Source organism: Rhinolophus ferrumequinum, chromosome 4, assembly GCF_004115265.2.
Source record: "Rhinolophus ferrumequinum isolate MPI-CBG mRhiFer1 chromosome 4, mRhiFer1_v1.p, whole genome shotgun sequence".
In the NCBI taxonomy this organism is placed as follows: domain Eukaryota; kingdom Metazoa; phylum Chordata; class Mammalia; order Chiroptera; family Rhinolophidae; genus Rhinolophus; species Rhinolophus ferrumequinum.
The window spans coordinates 53610998-53632155 of record NC_046287.1 but is presented as its reverse complement, the minus strand read 5'-3'; the positions used below and the strand labels follow the sequence as shown (position 1 = coordinate 53632155).

The following is a 21158-nucleotide window of genomic DNA, read 5'->3' as shown; positions in this document are numbered from 1 at the left end:
ATGAAATGCAAATCTCTCCCAGAAGGGGTAAGGCCGTGGATAATTTGTTCTTTAGTGAGATGTAGCTACATCATCAGTAACGCACACTTTGCAGAAACACAGAAGTTGTGAAGTGCAGCCATCCTTTCTGAGCTGGATGGGCTAGGAAGGCGGACAGGATCAGAACAGGCACGGACAAGGGAAGACTGGCCTGCTAAGGGTTAGTCTGGGACAAAAAGGAAAGCTGTGGTGACAAAGGAGCGAAAGAGGGCAGGAAGAGGAGGTCCACAGGTGGACGTGAGGCCCCCGCAAGCAGGATGAGATTAGTACGCAGCTCCCTTCCAGCAGATGCTCGTCTCAGCCGCGTCTCCAGAATCACGAGGACCCTGATGTAAGCTCGCTGCACGCCAGACACCACACTCACACCCTCCACACGCGTCAGCTGTGTCTCAGGCACGGCATCCTCATCGTCACATCAGAAGTATCATCAGCGCCACCCTTCTAGAGATGACAAAATGGTGGTGCAAAGAGAAGGAACAGCATGCCCAACGTCATGCATGTATGAACGGGAGGAGCCAGCATTTGAACCCAAGTGCCCTGGCTCCAGACTCTGTGTGCCCAACCATTATGGCACCTGTATTTTTGGATTTGGGGGTGCATCAGGAGGGAGGAAGAGTTGTGCACTGGCCACTGCAGCAGGAAATCTGCAAGCCCCACTTCTGTCCCTCACCCCTGGTTTCTCAATTCATGTTCCAGGGCCTGGCACATAGTAGGAACTCCCCTATTTGCTGAATAAATCAAAAAGGAAGTAGCAAGATGGGGGAAGGTCATACTGATAAATTTTGCTAGGGGTTTTCCTGAGAGCAAGTCTTCCAATGCATTCATATACATAGGATTTCTCAGCCGCAGCACTGCTATAGTTAGGGCCAGATAATTCTCTGGGGTGTGTGTGTGTGTGTGTGTGTGTGTGTGTAAGGGGTGGCCTTGTGCATTGCAGGAGATTTAGCAGCACCCCTGCTCTCTACCCACTACATGCCAGGGACACCCTCCCCAGAGGTGTGACAAATAAAGATGTCTCCAGACACTGCCCAGTGTCCCTGCGAAGCAAAACTGCCTCTGGCTGGAAAGCCTTGCCATACAGAGCCACACGAGACCAGAGACCGAAACTGCTATACCTACGGAATAGGTATGCTCTGATGCATCCCTGCCAAGTAGAGTTATAAACGGGGCTCAAACACTGCCAGTTCCATTATCTCCTCGGCACAAGCTTCAGAGAGTGACCTAGGAAAGTCCTGGCTGGCACATTGATGGTTCTGTTCTGTCTCCTATGGAGCAGCTTTCATTCATGATTTTGCTAACTGATACCAACGCATCCCTTCCACTAAGATCCTGTGAGGCCGGTCGTCTTATCATAGCGGGGTGGATAAGGAAATGCAGCAAGGAATTACATTACTTGCCTAAGGACAGTCTAGATCAGATTGGAAATATTTTTTTTAGTCTTTCAAAGAGTTTTTATCTCCTGCATGTCGTTCCAATGCTGTCTGCAGAGAATGCTGCACTCAGGAAGTGCCCACTGGGGCAGATTTTAATATGAATTTTGACACAGATGGAATTTGCTTCAACTATTTCCTTGTAAAATAGATTTTACTGATTATTTTTGTTTCTTGGAATCGATTTGTATGTTCTTAGGTTGGTGCACAAGTAATTGAGGCTTAAAAGGTTAAAAAAAAAATTGTAAAAACCGCAATTCCTTGTGCACCAACTTAATTTTACTTTCTCCTGGCTCTTTAAATCAACTTAAAAATGCTGCTGTCTGATTTGTTATAATTCTAGATCTCGTTCTATCCTGGGGCATCTCCTGGCGGGTGTGGGAGACCCAGAAGAAGGGGGTGGCCTCATCTGTCACATGCAGCTGGGGACAAATCCCTAGCTTAGGATGGGCCTCAGTTTCCTCATTTGCAAAATGAGATTTCCATAGGTCTTTCCTGTGTCTAAAATTCTCTGAATTTGTTCCATATACTTTTTCGAACAAAATTTCCCCCTTATCTATATTTCCTTATACCTGTGTTTTATTTGCAAACTATGTGATGAGCAAATCTCTGATACTTAACCTTATGAGAGTAAAGACCCTGTATAAATAAGGATCAAATTAAAAATGCATACATGTTATTTTTAACAGAGAAAGCAGAAAACACTACTCAAAAGAACAAAGGCCCGATAAAGCCTATTGAAATTCTTTACTTCACATTATAGGTTGATTCAAGACACCTGGGTTATATTCTTTGCCAAAGTCATGTAAAATGTGATAGTGGTTTTAACATTCTTACAAGATGTGCTTTATACCTGTGATGAGTTCTCACAAGCCCCATTTGTTCTTTTTTTTAAGAGCAAACTACTCTCTTCCAAACTGGGTTTTCATTGCTAACAAGAGAAATATTTTGACAATATGCATTTTTTTTCCAACCAGAAAAGTTCTGCAAAGATAAAAAGCGTTGTTGAAGTACACTTGCAGTATGTTCAAACAATGTCTGAATAAAACCATTAAATGTAAGTAAGGCTAATTTTTGTAAAGCCTGTTAAACACAGGCTTTACATGATTGTACTTTCTTTAACATGTTTTTCTACTGCCTTGATTTTAAGTACTATTTCACCAAGTTCAGCTCAACTTCTTGAATCTCTCCACAGTCAAAAAAAGAAAAATAAAAAGACAGTTGGGGGGAGAAAAGTGATCTTCTGAAGAGTTGGCCCTTGTGTGTTATTTTGCAAAGCTTTTCCTAACAGTCAAATAATTTCAGTGGCACCACCAGCCCCCCGCCTCCTAATCACACAGTCAATTCGGGGTCTCAGATCGGGATGAGCAGACCCAGGAAGAGCAGAGAATGTTCATGGTCCTGGGATAATGATCAACTCTGGGCAATTTTTCTCCTACTGAAATATGCCGTTGACCAGTGCACCTCCAGGGTGAGTAAACAAGATGGAGGGAAAAGGGAGTAAAGAATTGAGAACACCAAGGCAGGAGCTCAATCTGGGCTAACCCATGCATTTTAGGGAGGCAGGAGCTTCTGGAGAAAAGGGATGATGGAACAGCTGGGGATGAACAGATAACAGATGTAACAACTGCTCTATACGAATAAAACCACATGACACCCAGCAAGGATGCAGACAGATGGTGTTATTGCATAGAGAATACAAATGTCCTGTCCACAAGATGCAATGCAGCGACCCACTTTGAAGAACATAGTCAGGATTGCTATAGGTGCTATGGATGCCATGGATGGCAGGAGCATGTGGTGGGCACCAGGAGCTTTCAGGTAGGTTAGATAGATCCCGCCCAAGCCTCAGTTGGTAGGAGGGATCATCAATGACGAACATTGAACTTAATAAATAAAATGAAAGTTTCCCTGAACAGGAGAAGCCACACTGGTCATTCTAAACATAAATGATTAGTGATTGAAGGCCGGTCTAATTCTATACCACAGTAAGGAAGATCACTTGTAGGGTATGTTTTCTTGGTGTGCAATGAATACCTGCTAATAATCTGGCTTGCTGTGGGTGTCAGGAGAGCACCTGCATGCAGCACACTCAGGGACGTCTCTGAGTGGGGCTCCTGGGACAGCCGCAGTGGCATCACCTGGGAGCTAGTAGAAAAGCAGACTTTCAGGCCCTTCCTTGGACCCACTTAATTAGTATCTGCATTTTTAACAAGATGCCCAGGCTACTTGTATGCACCTTAAAGTTTGAGAGGCACTAGTTTGGGTAATTGGCAGGGTGGAACAAATTGGTAATACCAAAAAGAAAAAAAAAGTGATACTTTTCAAATGTAAAATTTCCAAGTTTAAATTTTTGCTAAAACCCTCTCAAAAACTATCAGAGAGACAGTGATATGAGTACAAGAAACACACATACACACAATTACATTTTGGCCAGTGACTACTCATGTTGTCTAGTGAATTGGAATCTATGTACCAAACATATGAATCAAGTCAGTATGATTAAAACGTACTTGAGGAAGAAGGAGACTGATGTAACTTCCAGCAGTAATTAGAAAGCCATAGCCATCAGAACAGGTATCGCAATGAAGACAGGGCTCTAATCCTCTGACACGGGCGTTCCAGAGTCTCAGATCTGATGGCACCAGTGTAGCGATGGGAACATTTATTTAATATACTTTATACTGGGTTCTGATATGGACTGACAATGGCAGATAGAAGCTTAGAAACACATCTCTTAATGTCATGAAGAAGCAGGAGTTGCTCTGGAGTACGAGCTCCCTTATTTCCTATAAAATTCCTAAGCCGATAAATGCATAATACTTTTTCTTCAGCAAAAAACAGTGTTCAAACAAAATAAACCATGTGATACTCCGTGTACTTGTTCAGTGTAACAATATGTAGATTACCAATCATAGAAGAGAGTGCACCCTTTTGTTTAAATCCTAAGTGTTACTGAATGTCTTAGTTCAGTGCTTTGAGTACAATGGCTGCTTCAAATTTGTTATTAGCCAATCCCATTGGGAGGCTAATCCCATTGGGAGCTCCATGAGATTCTTTGATTTTTACTTTTCAAAGAAGAGAAGTCATATGTGGGATATAAAACTAAAAGCAACAAATGAACAACATAAACAAACAAAGAAACAAAAACTCATAGACACAGACAACACTTTAGTGGTTACCAAAGGGAAAGGGGCGGAGATGGTAGAAGAGAGAAGAGGGGATCAAATATACGGTGATGGAAGGAGAGCTGATTCTGGGTGATGAACACACAATGTGATATATAGATGATACATTATAGAATTGTACACCTAAAACATAGAATTTTACTAACCAATGTCACCTCAATGAATTTAAATTAAAAAAAAGTCAAATGTTTCACTTCCAAAAAACCCTTTACGATAGACATTCTATGAAGGTAAGATAAAATATGTTCTTGAAAATGTACTAGCTACGAAAAGTTCAATTAAATATCAACACTGTGAGGGTAAAGAAGGCTAATATTTGTAGACTATTTTCCTACCTACAAGATATTTTTGTGACACAATTGCTATTGGTTGAATGGCAGATGTAAGGGAAATCCTGAAGTTTGAGCTTCTAAATCAGTAATGGTACTCTGCAGCCCAAGTGTGCTATTCAAGTGGAACAGATACCCCAAATGAGTAAGGAGCTGGTAGGAAAAACTTACAATAAAGTCATGATGATCTATATTAATTGCAAAAACAGGTAGCGGACATCCCAACTCTCAGAAACAACATGTATACAAAAATAAACAGCTTAGTCACTAAACCATATGGCTATTAAAAAATGGGGTAGATTGTTCCATAGTGGCTAACATACCTCAGAATCCATACCAAATTTTGGAAATAAAATCATGTGAACCAGAACAATGACCTTCCATAACAGGCACTGTGCATGTTCCAGACAATGGGAAATTCAGACACACAAACAAAAGACAAACAACAAAACCTGCCAAAAAGGCATAGGAAACACCTGCTATTTTTTTAAAAGTGGAACAATAAACTAATGATTATTTCATATTGAAGGTTTTAAAATCATATATGCTTCACTGTAGTGACCACAAAATGAGATTTAAAAAATTGTAGGAAAAAAAATTGATGCAATAATATCTATAGTTTAAATGGAAATTTTTCTGTCTTTTCAGGTTATCTCTAGTGGCAATAGGAGAAAAGACCTTTACAGACGGAAAAAAAAAAAAAGCTTACTTGTCTTCCAGAAATAATATATATTAGAAAAGAATCACAATTATATACAAACAGTAAAATATCTCTACATTTTTAAACAATACCATAACACTGATTATTTTGAAAATATGGGACAAATTCCAGTGAAACTACACAGGATGACACTTCTCATTTCCATATTCCTGACCTGTCAAAGACTTACAAGATTCTGAAATAATTCATAAATCATATGAAAGAAAAATGGGTCAATTTGGCTTGGTTTTCAGAGTCAAAAACTTTTTTTAAAACAACAAAAATGTCTGTTGAAAGGTTTTGGAAAATTTGTTCTCTTTGTGTTGACCCCACCCCATGCAAAGGCCTCTGCCTGTCCTTTCAAAGGATCAACCTCAACTGGGGTCCACGGGGCAGGGGGCCTGGCTCAGGGAAATCAATGACACCATTGTCAATAACTTCTGGAAATATTCAATTGTAAATACTTCTTTTATGTTTAAAGTTTCCATGAAAACTTCTGTAAGGACACTTGGCTACTCTCGGAGCATGGGGAGGGAGGTGGGGGGATATAGCATCGTTCTATAAAAAAAAAGAAAAAAGTCAGGGAATTCCCCCAGCTACTCAGGCTGGAAATGTGACCCTGGATGTGCCCACAGGCTCCTGCCTCCTTTCCCCTCTATGAGCCAACTCCCTGTTGGTTTATGGTTTATTCTGGGAATTCCTGCTGACGCAAAGCTAACAGAGTATAGAAGATCGATGGGCCAATAAATAGTGGAAATTGGAATAACAGTGAATTCCTGGAATAGCTCAAGTCAGAGACCATAGGCAGAAAAGTTTAATTCTAGAGTTATCTCATGGGACAATGTCACCTCCCAAAATATTTCCCAAAGAACAGGAATATCAATGCCAAAAGTAGAAATACATCAAGAACACTTGATGGTTTTAAAAATATTTATCAATTCTTGTTCAAAGTGCTTAGAAACATCTAGACTAGGTTTGACGTAAAAACTTGATAAATGTAAAAAGATAACAGTGTATTCAAGTAAAGTTTCAGGGCATTAAAAATACACACTGGACTTCATTTTAAATTCTAAGATAAGATTAAATGCTAAAAATAAGTCAAATCCCATGTTGAACACATGATCAAGGGTTTTCCATGATAGTCAATTGCTATTCTTCTGGAAACACGCAAAAGATAAAAATATTTAATAAATATAAAATATATAAAATTAAAATACATAAATATACATATGTATGTGTATATATACATATATGGTGTATACATCTCAAAATCCCAAGCTTATTTATTGTATCATATATACTGTAATTCTAAGAAGAATTACCTTATTCTCGGAACTTTCTCTTGCTACTTCAGTGACTGCTGCAAAAAGATGCAGGAGGTAGTGCAGAGTCCCTCATCCTCCATAAATGCCAGTTTCAAAGGACTAATGTATTCGTCTTTCTGATCAACATGGGATTTCCATTACTCATCTTTCCTTCCAAGATAACTGACATTTTTGAAGGGCACCCTTTTTGTTAAATTTTATTTCCTTCTACTAAAGAAGTCTTTTTAATGTTCTGGAATTAAGGCGTTCATTTCCATCCACAAAGTTCTTTTTGTTTACTTCCTTAGTCTGATTATTCTACTCGAGGGTATGCAGATGGCTACATATCCCTTTTCATTAATGGTATCCTCAAAATAAAGTCCTAAAAATACCAGTGGCAATTAACATTTAGAAACGTCCTTTTTGGTGAGTAGCAATCCTCATGGAATGTCTGTGTTTGAATCACATCAGTATTAGACAAGTAAAAGAGAGAGAAAATATCAAGGGCAGAAGAGCACCCTCATTTCCCCCATCTCCAAATCAGAAACTTGAGCTACACCTTTTAATAATTTCACAGGAATCAAAGGAAAATCGGGGATCACATTTCAAAAATTAATTGCACAAATGGGAAACCAAGCGTCAAAAAGCAAAAACTAAGAGGAACACAACAAAAAAACTTCCTGAAAGGAAAAAAAGAAAAAGGATTTTTAGGAGAAACACACTGCTTGTGAGACAATGCAGTCATGCATTAGGTAGAAAAGGGTGCCATGGTTTTACGACAGTGTTTTAGAAGCACAGCATCCAGACCCAGGGAGAAAACAGTTTCACTTCTCTCCTCACTGCTCAGGCAGCTGCTAGGAAGCTCAGTTCAAATCTGAAGGCCAGAACCTAAGAAGGGAAGTGAGAACGTGAGGAAGGTGATTAGAATGAGGTGACCGCTTTCACATGAGCAATTAGCCAGGAAGCTGGGGGTGCAGTTAAAGCAACAATCCATACTTTGACGTGGAAAAGGTTAGGAGATCATGTTCATTCCTGAATTCTGCTGAGGTCAGTACATTTGCAAGAAATAGGGTTCTCCCTGGGGGCTGGTAAAGGGATGATGGGAGAGAAAGCTCACTGGAGTCTGAGGAGCTTTGTGGTTGGAGTGAAATACTGGAGGACGGACATCAACACAGCATTGAAGTCTGCGTGTATTTGTGGGATGGGATGGGGCAGGTGGGATTCCTGATGAGACAGTAGTTGTGTATCAGAGCTTAACTTGCCCGATATTGCAACTTTCTCAAGAGGTTTTGGTGATAGTGTCCATAAGGTCATTGCCACGATGGGATGCCACTGTGTATGCTGTGATGGTTATTCTGGTCTGATGACCCATTTGGTAATAGTGTTGAACCGTGTCTTTGTTCATGGAGTTACATTTTAGTGGTCTCATCATGACTGACGACCATCTGAAGCTACTCATCTAGCTATAACTAATGCATTATTTTAATAGCCTTCTTGGATTTCAAATTAAACATCCTAATGCTGTTATTTAGTTCAACACCCTCTTCCTTGCCTCTAGTTGACTGGAAGTTAAAAAATGACTGTTTCAATACAATACAATTATGACACTAATAGAACTTTATCCTATAACTTGGAAAGGTTAATTCTATGTTTTCAGGATGTTCTTTGTTCATCTCCTATACAACACTCGACAAGAAGCAGGCTGATGTCACTCCCCTGGCATCTCTTGCTTTCAAAATATACTCTTTAAAAGAAAAACAAGTTCATGAAAAACACTGGCTAGAGGAGAAATCATTTCTAAGAAAGATGTGAAGCTTATAAGGGAACAGAAAGAAATATCTCACATATATTTACTTTATTTCTTGTCAATGGCCTGTCTGCCATCGGGTTTCTTTTCAAGGAAAGTTGTGTAATGAAATCTTATTGTCTTGAAATTTTAAGTGGGACTCAATGTTATACGAAAGTCTCAAAAAAAATTCTGTCTTTGAAGAAGAGTTGAACTTTTTTAGTTTAACTTTTAGGAGTTAGATTATTTTGTTTCACAATAATATATTATACTTTTCATTAATCGAGGTTTCTAAAAATAATTTTTTTCTCTAGGCATATATAAATCTATGCTGAGTTCTTTTTCCTCCTGTTATCAGGAAAGTCTGTCCAACTTCCTTTCCTAGAGTCCTTTAAGAACAGAACAAATACTCATCAGTTTCAGATGTAGTCTTCCATCTTTCCCAAATATGATGCTGGAAATAAGACTTGTCAATGTACTAAATGAATAATTCTATCATCCTATTAAGAGAAATACAAATATTTGTAAAATATCTGATGTTTAATGAATTCACCCCAAGGTCTTCGTGTGAGGAAGCCTGCCTCCCTGTTTCAGAGTTGTGGTTGAATTATCTGGGTTACTTATTCAATCCCGTGTTGTAGGTTGCAGTGGTGTGTGGTTTGGTGCTATGAGCAGAGACAGTGAAATCTGTTATAGATTCATGCGTGTTGCCCTCAGTGCCTGGTGTATCCTGGCTGCCTGGGTATAAGATTTGCCACTTCTCTAAGAGGAGTTGAAAAGAGTAGGATGTTAAAAGCAACATAAATAAAAGAGAACTGCTTCCTAAAGAGTCACAGGGTTCTGTTAAATTTTGTTTCAAGTTGTTGCAAGTTCATTAGTCCTCAAAGGCCATGGCAATATGTCTTTGAACATAGATAAACCTAAGAAAGGCTAGTTTTGACAGATGCTAAATACCTGTGCAACGCAGAAAACTGATCTTGACATTAGGGTTCTGTTGAAACATATCTACTATCTTTACAAGGCTTTAAAAATGCTATTATTAACACTTGAAGTATATTTTCTTCAAAATACTTACTACCACGCAGAGCTAAAACAATGCCAACCCTTTAATTTTTATTACAGAGAGACCAACCTCACCGTAGAATTCACTCGTCCTTCTGTTTCTTGATTTGAAACAGACTTTAAGTTTGAAAAACAGTTATAGTGCTTTAGAAAGACAACAATTTAATAAAAAACATCGATTCTGACAATGCAGCCAAGAACGTAATAGGCCAAAGATATTATTTACACAGCATTAATTATTTCCGTTTCGTTTTGGTTTGCTTTTTTTTTTTCTTTTTTCCTTCTGGTTTCAAAACTTTAGGAATTATCCATCCTAACTGTTCTGGATGCAAACATTTTTGTTCCTATGGCAGGATTTTTAATGCCCTCACAATGGCTTAGGAGGAAACTGCCATCCATATAGAGCTTCTACTGGGTTACTGGGGTCTCTTCCTGATTCAGTTCTTCTAGACTTTAAACTTCTAGGCTGGACACAGAGAGTGAAGGGGACAGGGATATTTTGATCTTTCTCGTCAGTGGGGACATAGTTTTGAAGGCCTCTTTGTACTTCCCATATGAGTCAGACATCTGCGGACTTGAATGATTTGGTTGTCTACGCCACAATGGACTAGTTCGGGTGGGATGCCAGAAGGATCAGAACTGCAGGCGGTCTAGGGTCTCAGGCTGTGCAGTTTCTTAAACAAATTTTGAAATGCCTAAAGAGATTACAGATAAATTTGTGTTTACCCTAATGCTAGTGAGTATGTAGCATCTTTGCCTTTGGCTATTGAAGGACACAGGTAGTTCCCTCTGATTAAAGAAACAATAAGGCAGAGATGAGATGACCCCAGTTTCCTTCCTCACGGGGAATTCCCAGTATGTGTGCATTTCGGTGGCAAATTCAAAAGGCCCCTTGGTGAAGAAATGTGCATACGTTACTTGCTTTGGTCATTTCTGCCATTTTTTCTCTGGTTACTATTTTACTATTTCTGGAAGAAAACAAAAAGTAATTTTAAAACTTTTCAAAACCATCTATTAGTTTTCTCTTTATTTTAGGAGCAGTCTGATGTAAAAGTGCTCAGACGCAATAGCACTTAGGCTCTTGTACAGACTGTCCAACTCTAAAGGACTGCTGAGATGAGCTGGACAGGGAATGTTGAACATTTTTCCACATGAAGACTCAACTATTTGAGACACTCTTCCTAGTGTGTGAGGGAAGACAAATTCAGAAAAAACATTTCTACTTTCTCTGAATTTGTAGCTTTTAGAAAATATATCATATTTGGTAAGAATTTCACACTGGTCTTTATAGAAATCCTGCAATTGTTTACCGAGAATGAATAGGAAGTGAATGAAACAAAACAAAGGTCTTTGAAGATTGGCACTCCTTGTGTAACAGAAAGGGGGAAATGCTTTAATGCTGTACTTGTCAAAACATTCCATCAATAGGTAGAAAAAAATGAAGGCTTTCTAAAAGCAGACCTTTAGTTTGGTTTAGGAGAATAGTTGAAATAGTCATTTCTCTTAACCCAGTTTATCAACCGTCTAATTGGAGTCTGTGTGCGATTTTCAATCAAGACATGAAATAGTTATTATTATTATTATCCTGGTGGTGTTTCCTTGAAGCCATGAGATGCCATTTCCCCAGAACTGTCAACTTTAGAGCAGAACCCAGTTAATAATTTTGTCACCATTCTTAGTGCCAGTGGCCGGTGTGGACGGCCTCCCTGAGGTTTTGCTTGCTGAGGCCACCTCTCCCCCAAATCTGTGGGAAGCTCATGGGTGCTCCTCCTTCTTGCACCAACAAGGCCTCAAGGGGTCATTATATGCTTCTGCAAAAATCATAATGTCGGGGCCGGCTGGGTGGCTCAGGAGGTTGGAGCTCCGTGCTCCTAACTCCGAAGGCTGCCGGTTCGATTCCCACATGGGCCAGTGGGCTCTCAACCACAAGGATGCAGGTTCAACTCCTCGAGTCCCACAAGGGACGGTGGGCAGTGCCCCCTGCAGCTAAGATAGAACATGGCACCTTGACCTGAGCTGCCACTGAGCTCCCCGATGGCTCAGTTGGTTGGAGTGCAGGCTCTCAACCACAAGGTTGCCAGTTCGATTCCTCAACTCCTGCAAGGGATGGTGGGCTGAGCCCCCTGCAACTAGCAACGGCAACTGGACCTGGAGCTGAGCTGCGCCCTCCACAACTAAGACTGAAAGGACAACTTGAATCTGAACGGCACCCTCCACAACTAAGATTGAAAGGACAACAACTTGACTTGGAAAAAAGTCCTGGAAGTACACACTGTTCCCCAATAAAGTCCTGTTCCGCTTCCCCAATGAAAATCTTAGAAAAAAAAAAAATCATACTGTCACTAACATCTCTGTTTTCCACTCTTAAAAAAAACCCAAAAAACACAACACACATCTGATCCCAGTTTATGGTTGGGGGAACAGGATTTGCTTAGGTTAAAAAAAAAATGTTAATTTTTCTCTCTCAACTCTGTTCCCTCTTCTGTCTGAGCTCTACGGTTTGTTTGGATGTACATGCAGAAGGGAACGTAGGGATGTGCGGTTCTCCCAGAATGAGACAGTACATTTCTAGGGTAATAGACACCTCACCAAAGATTTGTAGTGTCTGAAGCATGAAGCAATCGTCTTGCACTCGCAGCACCTGGAATCAGGAGCGCAGCATGAGTTTTTTATCATGAAGGCATGTGGTGTAGGCTGCCAGAGCAATGTGTGTGTGCGTGCGTGTGTGTGTGTGTGTGTGTCTGTGTGTGTGTGTGTTCATGAGAAGAGGGAGACATGGATAAATAAAATACGAAAACATTTTAAATGCTACCTCTGTACTCAGGTACTAAGATATCAATGAGCCAATGCTTCCTCATCAATCACGGAACATATACTATACCTAGTGCAAGTGTGTTCTCTGCTAACTACATTATTTGTCAAGTATCTGCTTCGCTGCTGTGTAATGGGCAATTTCTGTTGAGGCTGATACATTCTGGGCCACAGCCATTGTGATTAATTTTCACCAATGCCTTTCATGATTCCTGTTACTTAATAATGTATTTTGCTTGTAGGAAACAACAGAACCCAGGGTAAAGTTTGTCATGCTTCAGAAAAAGGAAATGGTGATTTCAATTATAATGTGAATTATGTTTTTTCCCCTAATTGCTGACTTCCAATCATCAGATTCTGTCTCTAATGATGTTCTTTGAGTTCATTCACTGGGGAGGTATTAAAATTTCATCCTTTTAGGATTTTAATAATGTATTCTTCCGTTTGGATGAGCTCCAAACTGGCCCGATTTCTATCAAATCTGGGGAATGTTATAATGGTCCTTTTGAAATTAAATATTTGTCACATTGGGGTGGGATGGGGAGTGGGCCAGAGATTCTGGAATTGCCTCTATCTTCCCCAGAAACATAATTAACGCATTTCTACAACAGTTTATTAAAAGTTCTACTTTAAGAAAAACGCTTTCTTAATCTTGCAGGGAAGAAAGCAAGAGTGACGTTATGTTCTGAAGCTGTGGATTGAATTACCGAAGGTCTCCTGCACCGAAGTAACCAGACAGTTTTCAGAAAGGGAGGCTTTGATCAGAACTCAAGTTGGAAAAGCAAAAACTGCAATTTCCCTAAGAGGTCGTGGGGTACAATAAGGTGGAGAATAAGGTGATGAATCGGTTAAGAAAATTTTCTTGTCTGGCTGATTGACACATTGTGCACACACACCATTTCAATGTGCTGTGCCTGTGGGGATGCTTTTGAGATAACATCCTGTTTGTAAAGATGTAAGCCCAGCGGGTTACAAATCTTGGTGCTACTTTCATGACAACTTGGTGCTACTTGGTGCTCCTTTTCATGGTGTTTCATTTTTGTCTAGGACATAATACCTAAAATATTCTCACATATCCACTCTAAGTTTTGTCTCTTTCTTCCACTTTCTACCTCCACACTCACTAGATGTGTCATCTTCAGTATGGTAGCCATTGGCCACCTGGGGCTATTTAATTTGAATTTGAGTTAACTAAAATTAAATAAAATTTAAAATTTCATTTGTCCATTTCCCTAGCCACACTTCAAATGCTCAACTAGCCCTAGTGAACAGTATATAGAACATTCCCGCCTTTGCAGAAAATTCTGATGGACAGCATGGTGCTAGAATATCAGCTCTGAAAGATTAGGCATATTGACCGCTTTGCTGACTTTTGTATTCCCGGTGCTTCGACAGGGCCTGCCATACCAGACGCACAATCACTATCTGTTGAATGAATACATTTGTTTTCAAATTTTAGTAGCCAACGACTGCCTTTGCTAGGGGTCACGTTTCATGACTTTTTCTTGGACTAGAACTAGACCCCAAATAAATGGATCACCAAAATATGAACCTCACACGTTCCCCACTTGGAGAGCGCTGTGACTTGAGTAAGTGATAAGTCACATAACTTCTCTAAAGAAATCTCCTGAATGGCTTTCACCTCACTCTGTCAGAGGGTCTCCAGCACGCTCATATGACCTTCTCGCTGCCCCCGACCTCTCTCTTGAACCGCACTTTCCATGAGTCTCTTTTTCCTTGCTCTGCTAGAGTCGCACTGGCTTCCTCGCTGTCTCCTCAACTGGCACCACCTCACGTCAGGGCGTTTACCTCGGGGCCAGGGCATCCTTCCCACTGTTCACTCAGACAAGTGCTTTGCACATGATCTATGTGCAAAGGGTTCCGAAAGAACCCTAAACGGAAGCTGGGTTCTTTCTACGCTGGCAGACATAAAAGAAAGTATCACTTTGAAAACACATCACTATATAGGATGTACAAGTTACGCAGGCATTGTGTACATCTGATGAAATACTATTTTCCCCGTAGGAAATAACCAAGTCACTGAGTTGCTGCAGCTACTGTGGCACTGGGTGAGCCAGAACCACCGTTGTTCCCAAGGCGCATTAAAAATAACCATTTGAAAGTGGCTGAGAGCTATGTGTAGACAACAGTTAGAAAAGCCCAGAAGCCAGGAGGTGTTTCTGCTATTTCTGAATAATTCTTTGCTCTTTCTGGGCTGTGATAGTGCATAAAATAGTGGAGATGACTTCCGTTTCCTGTGCTGAGCATACCATTAAAAAGTGTCTGCCTGGAAAAATCGCAGTGGGTTTGAAAAGAGGTCTGCCGTCGCAGCACTGATGTTTCATTCCACACTGAAAAGTGTCTTCAAATAACTAAGAGGATGGCCCCATTGCTTATGGCAACCTACAGGAATTGCGGAACACATACAGTATATAAATTCTGAATCGAATCTCTCTCCATAGCACTACAGTGGTCTACCAGTTTCAGGTTTATGTTGAGCCATGTCAAAGAAAAACAAAAATCAGTTTTATTTTGAAATCTTGGTTATGCACATTTAAGTTACAGTAAGGTTTATGATTAGCAACACATGATAGAAGATACAATTATTTACAAGACTATATCTCACCTTACAGAGAAGGTCAGGCTAATGCTCATGGTTCAAAGCTGCTCTAGGCCCCCTTGGTCCTTCCCCTAAGGCTAGGGGTCTGCTTCTTTCATCTCTCGGTGGCTACCCATCTGAGCTGACAGCAAAGATCAAAGACAGTGAACGTCCTCAGGTTCCCGTTCATCTGTCTCCACCCACCTCTAACAGCTTTCTGTTCAGTCTTCTCTTTCCCTTTCACTCAGTTTTTTCTCTGCTTTCTTTCACTTTGATACATATTTCTGAATTTAAGGAATCTTGTGAGGTGAAGAATTATTTGCTCACACTTTGTGGCAAGTCCGGGGACCCATAGACTGTGGGAAACTCAGCTACATGAAAAAAACGCAACTGCTAAACATAACTTGTCCCAAGTACTTAGTCACTGCTTAAGTGAGTGAGTCTACCAATTGCAGCCTCTGGGGAGTTTAGTCTCTGGTTTTGTGGCTCGTGCTGTCAAGGCCACAGAAGGTGAATGTGGGCTGGATGACTGTGGAGGGTTAGGAAAGATGCTAATTCACTCCTCCAGGGGCTGATGATGGAGCTCAGGGAATACGTCAAAGTTGTGGTTTCTCTTTTTCCCACTGTAGTTTGACAGGACCATTGAGCCACTTCAATAACTCCCAGCATTTTAGACTTAAAGAAACCGTCTTTGTATTTACCAATTTTTGAAATACTGGTTGCCTAGGTAGACGGGTGCCCTGTGAAGGTTGATGTCATTATAATGTTGAAATTGTCTGTTGGATCCAAATTTATGGTCAAAATCGAAGGGTTGGAACAAGAGGGACCTGCCTAAGGGACTGAAATAATGAATTAAAGTTGACTTCAGTTGGAAAATTCTGAGAATTACAAAACCCTTTTGGTGAGTTAATGTGCAAAGGCAAAACATCGTTGTCTAATCAGATGCTTCACTGGCTCTCTCTCCTGTTCCCCATATTATTAATTTTTATATCACGTGGTAGCTGTCACTCTGTTTCAATAGAAATTCTGTAATAGAAATTCACTCTGATGCTTTCCATTCAACCACCTTCCATCTCCAAGGTGTATGAAGGAAAAAAAGAAGAAACAAATAGCAAAAGATAAGAGGACTGGACAGCTTTGTCTGGTATTGATGACTCGATGACAGTTAGTAGCAGAGAAAGTCTGAGAAATTAGTTTGCTGATGTTCTTTGTGCATATCATCCTGCGTAGTACTGGTGACTTAGGACTTATAGTTTTTAATTACTCCCATATACTTCATAGGGATTATTTGAAATACAGACCCTCTGACAACAATAAAGTCTTAATCATTTCTTGAAGTTATTTTTTTTAATTCACCAAACAACTGAAGAAGTGGTTCGAGAATTGGCTAGGGAATCATAACTCTTTGAGGACAGACAGCCAAGCCTCTTTCCATCTCTGCCTGTGTCTTTTCCCTCCACCCTGGAGATTCCCCTTCACATAGGTTAACATCTGGCAAGAGGAGTAAAGACACAAAAGACTATGGTATCGGAAAAAGAACTCATCAAGAAGTCCAAAAACTTGAGTTTTGTTCTGGACAGAGACTGGAGCAGGTCATTTTGCCCCCGATGTCACTGTCCTACCCTCCTGAGTGAACGAGAGGACATGGGCTGGGTCATCCTGCTCTGACGGGGAGTGAGTCGTGCATAGACAGCTGGGCCACAGTTCCTGCCTCTTCAAACCCCAGCTACTGGCTAACTGGAATTATCCACGGGGCTGTGTGGTTCTGCCTGTGAGAAACAATTCTCTCTCGGGGACAATCCACCACCCACCACTCAAGGGTGGAGAATCAGGCTCGATACATTTTACACAGAGCTTATTCATTTGGTAACATGAGAATTCATTTGGAATTGGAATCCATAGCACATTTGTGATTTTTGCTTACAGTCCAAAAGTTATCCAGTAACATACAGTTTCTGATGTTGGCTTGTCACCATGGCGAGAAACAAATGAACTCTACCCCATACCCATATAAGGCTGAGCTATCCAAGTGCTTGGGGAGTGGAGAGTTCTGCAGTCAGGCATTGTCATCGCTGCTACAGTAGCACTGTGGGGAAAATATACGGCAAGGGACCCCAGGGGAAGCTGTGGGAAAGAACAAACTCTGCACACAGCTCTCCGAACAGCAAAATCCGTCCAACTGCTATTTTTATGGATTACATTACTTAAAAAAAATACTATCAAGACACAAGTAGGGCAGAAATAGCTCTGCTGTCCATAGGAACACATTTGGGGAAATTTGTTAATCAAATATTTAACACACATATGCCAGGTTTGTAGAACTGAAATAGACACTACATCTTAATAAATGATTTAATGAAGTGTATGCAATTCTTCTAACAATAAATATCTTCAGTAACATACTGGGTTTACTCCATAGAAAACAATAAATGGTATAGTTTTCCTCTCCTCTGTAGGTTTTTTTCCTTACCTTTTACCATCAGTCATTTCCACCATCTTATTATTAATATTCAGTGGCACACCTGAATCGATGGGGCAGCCTTGGGTGCTGGCAGTTGAAACAACCCAACTTGGATCTGTACAGTCCAATCGCAGTGTGAGTCCAGGTCCAGCACTAATGACTATGGACCAGTATGCAGTGTGAAGAGAAGAACCATCTGAACACTACAGATAGTGGATCCCACGGGCCAGGCCCCAAAGTGGGCTATCATGTGTCTCTGTGTCTTGAACAAACTACTCAAACAATTGCCAAATCTTATTTCAATCAGTGTTGACAACCTGTCTGAAGAAAGGGAAGTCAAGTCCACACTGGGTTCTGGATTTCTCATGTTAATCAAATTAACCAGGTGCCAATTTGCTACTTTACTTGGAAATGTATAGAAACAGACTCAAGGAATTTTCTTAATTAGGGACAATGGGAAATAAAAAGGTCTCAATCACTGTACTGTAAACCTACTAAATTGGCAAGGTCAAGGGACCCTTACAAATCTCCCTTCTAATAACCTCTTTGAAAAGATCTTTGGCATTCTGTAAGAGTACACTGCTAGGTAGATGGCATTATATATTCAAATAGTCAGAATAAGCTCATTTTACTGAAGAACAAAATTCTTATAAAAGCATTATTTCCCATAATATATATTATGTTAATATACTAGGTCTGCATTAAATAATCATACAACGTGAAAAAGAATAGCCTAAGCAACCTTCTCCTCAGCTTGTTTAGGTTCTATTTGGCTGATCACATGGAAAAGAATGCAGAGTCCCTCTATGGTCGAACTGCCTCCCACATAAGCGAGTCGCCGAGATATTTGTATACCACTAATTTATCTTCCCTGTGCCCATATAAGGTTGAGCTAGCCAAGTGCTTAGGGAGGGGAGAGTTCTGCAGTCAGACATTTTCATCACGGCTCCAGAAGCACCGCTGGGAAAATCTATAGCAAGGGATCCCAGGGGCATTTTAAATCTCATGAAATGGCTTCTATATATTTAAAAAATACTAACCCTTGTTAAATGCTGTTAAATGATCCTCAAATAGAAATTCCTAAAGCATCAAGTCCCCACTCCAAGTAGAGGAACCCATGACTAAAACAACAACAAAAAACTGTTTAGAGGATTGCAACTCATGGTGAACACAGCACATGCCGATGGAAGCTTTGACCTAGTGGCAAGAAGCTCCTCCACTATGACCTTGAACATTTAAAAAAAAAAAAAAAGGATCAGCCAATGTTAGTCAATAAAACCACCACATTTATAAAGGGGTTCCCCGTCACAAATTTTACTTGTTTGATTTTTGGAGGGGATTCAGGTAGGAGAGGATATATGATAAAATACCTAGCCACAGAGGTCAAGCTCCAAAAAGATGGTCCTTCTTCCTGGGGGGGGGGGGGGGGGGGAATGAGGAATAGTTACTTTAAGGATTCAACTTGGAGAAATTCATTTGGCACACCTAAAGATTGCAATATCTGATTCCAACGACAGGGCAATGCCGGCAAGAATTCCCAATTGCGTCTCACAAGCTGGAGTTGGACAAGCATGGGTCCTAGAGGGAAATGCACGATTCCAAAGCATAAGGATTCAAAAGACTCCGTGGCATAAAACAAAATACCACTCCCCACACTGCCACACACCAACACGGGTTTAAACATATAAATAATATCATTTTAAAATCAGTCACGCCAAGACTGAGACATCAGCTTTAACAGAAATGAAATGAGGGGCCAATCACTTTGATTGAACATATTAAACCCAATATCAGGTCCATGTATCAAATTCTGCCAGATGCTACGATAATAATTTGGGGTGACCTTTTTTTCTCTCACTTATCTATGAAATGGGCTACATAAAGGATATTCAGGAACTGAGTAGAATAATTTTACAAGTAGAATGAATGATTCTCAGTAGTAGGACGCTGGTGCTCTCTAGTTTGAATATCTTTACTGCAGTATAAATGCAACTATGTATTCTTTATGTAATATTTTTACAAACTATATGCTTATGTATAACATAAGTATAAAACATAGTTGCATTATATATGTATATAGATATATGTAGTCATAACAATGAACAAGAGAAAAGAGGCTTAAAAAAGTTAGCATTATTCTCTATTTATTAGGAAAGTAGTATAAATTGACCCAATTTCGCATTGTGTTATTGTTTGTTCTAGGGGAGAAGAACACGGCTCTATCATATTTCTTCAGGAAAGTAGGCAATTGACTTAATCAGGCAACTTAAGGCACTTGCATGTGCAACGGAAGTATGAGGAAGGTAATATTTATTGCGATGCCATGACTTACCCGTCCTCCTTTCTCAGGGTAGCACTGGCAGCCCCCGCTGCAGTCTCTCCCTCCACAGGGCACATCAAACTTCTTCACGCCCTGCAAAAATAAAACACAAGGCAAAGACAATGTTACATAAAATACTGTCAACTCCAATATGTATCCTAATGCTATCTGTTGACAGCCCTTCCAATGCTAACAGCTATCTATCTATTCTTTCAAAACAAATAGGTTTGAATTTTTAGAGCAGTTTTAGGTCCACAACAAAAGGTACAGAGATTCCCCATATTCCCTCTGCCCCGCCACAGGCACAGCTCCCCAATTATCAGCATGCCCCACCAGAGTAGGACAAATGTTAAAACTGATGAACCCACAATGGCATGTTATTACCACCCCAAGTCCCTAGTTTAATTAGGGTCCCTCTGGGTGTTGGACATTCTGTGATCAGTAAGCCCTTTTTCACCGCCCACTAAGTGCCAGATGCCAACCTAGAGCCTGGGGCTGGAAGGCCAAGGAGAACATTCCCTTGAATCCAAGGAATCTGTGTGAAGTAAACCCAGGAGGACACTGTGTTAAGAGTTTTAGTATGAAGGAGACACTCCAGGTGCACAGACAGCGCCCATCGTTCTGTCTGGAAACATGGGGGGTGCATCTTGCAGGAGATGTTTAAGGTTAAGTTAAATGTGGCAGGGCAACTCTGGGCCCCCATCCTGCAACACAGACCCTGGCGAACTAAAGGGTGGGGCTTCTGAGGAGGCAGAACTTGCAAATACACCTGAGAGGATGCGAAACCCTTACCTCTGTCACAGAGGCACCGTGCATTCACTGCACGTGCCTATAGAGGAAAGCCCATTTCTTTCCCTTCACCATGGGAGACACTCCCACACGCAGTAAGGAGGAGGCTACCTCAAGACTGTATTTAGTTGGGTTGGGGTGACATAATCCATTATTTTGTCAGACCCTGAGATCTAACTCTTCAGCGAGTGCAGTGGATCACTTGAGGGAGTTCTCTGGTTGGACAATTTCAACCAGAATTGGGGGAAAAGGTGTTTCTTCCTCTTGATCTAGGTATTTTAGGTAAAAGGTGGGCTTGGATATTGGACAATGTCTGAGCTTTTCCCTTCAGACTGTGTTC

At 40.6% G+C, this 21158-nt stretch overlaps 1 protein-coding gene across 1 annotated transcript in view; it reads right to left on the bottom strand.

The window, feature by feature from the left end:
* The window catches only part of COL4A2 (collagen type IV alpha 2 chain), a 181916-nt gene that overhangs the window by 112575 nt on the left and 48183 nt on the right, over nt 1–21158 (bottom strand). The window contains exon 4 of the mRNA XM_033105154.1: nt 20042–20122. Within this exon, the coding sequence (XP_032961045.1) occupies nt 20042–20122 (81 nt within the window). The remainder of the gene's footprint in view (nt 1–20041; nt 20123–21158) is intronic.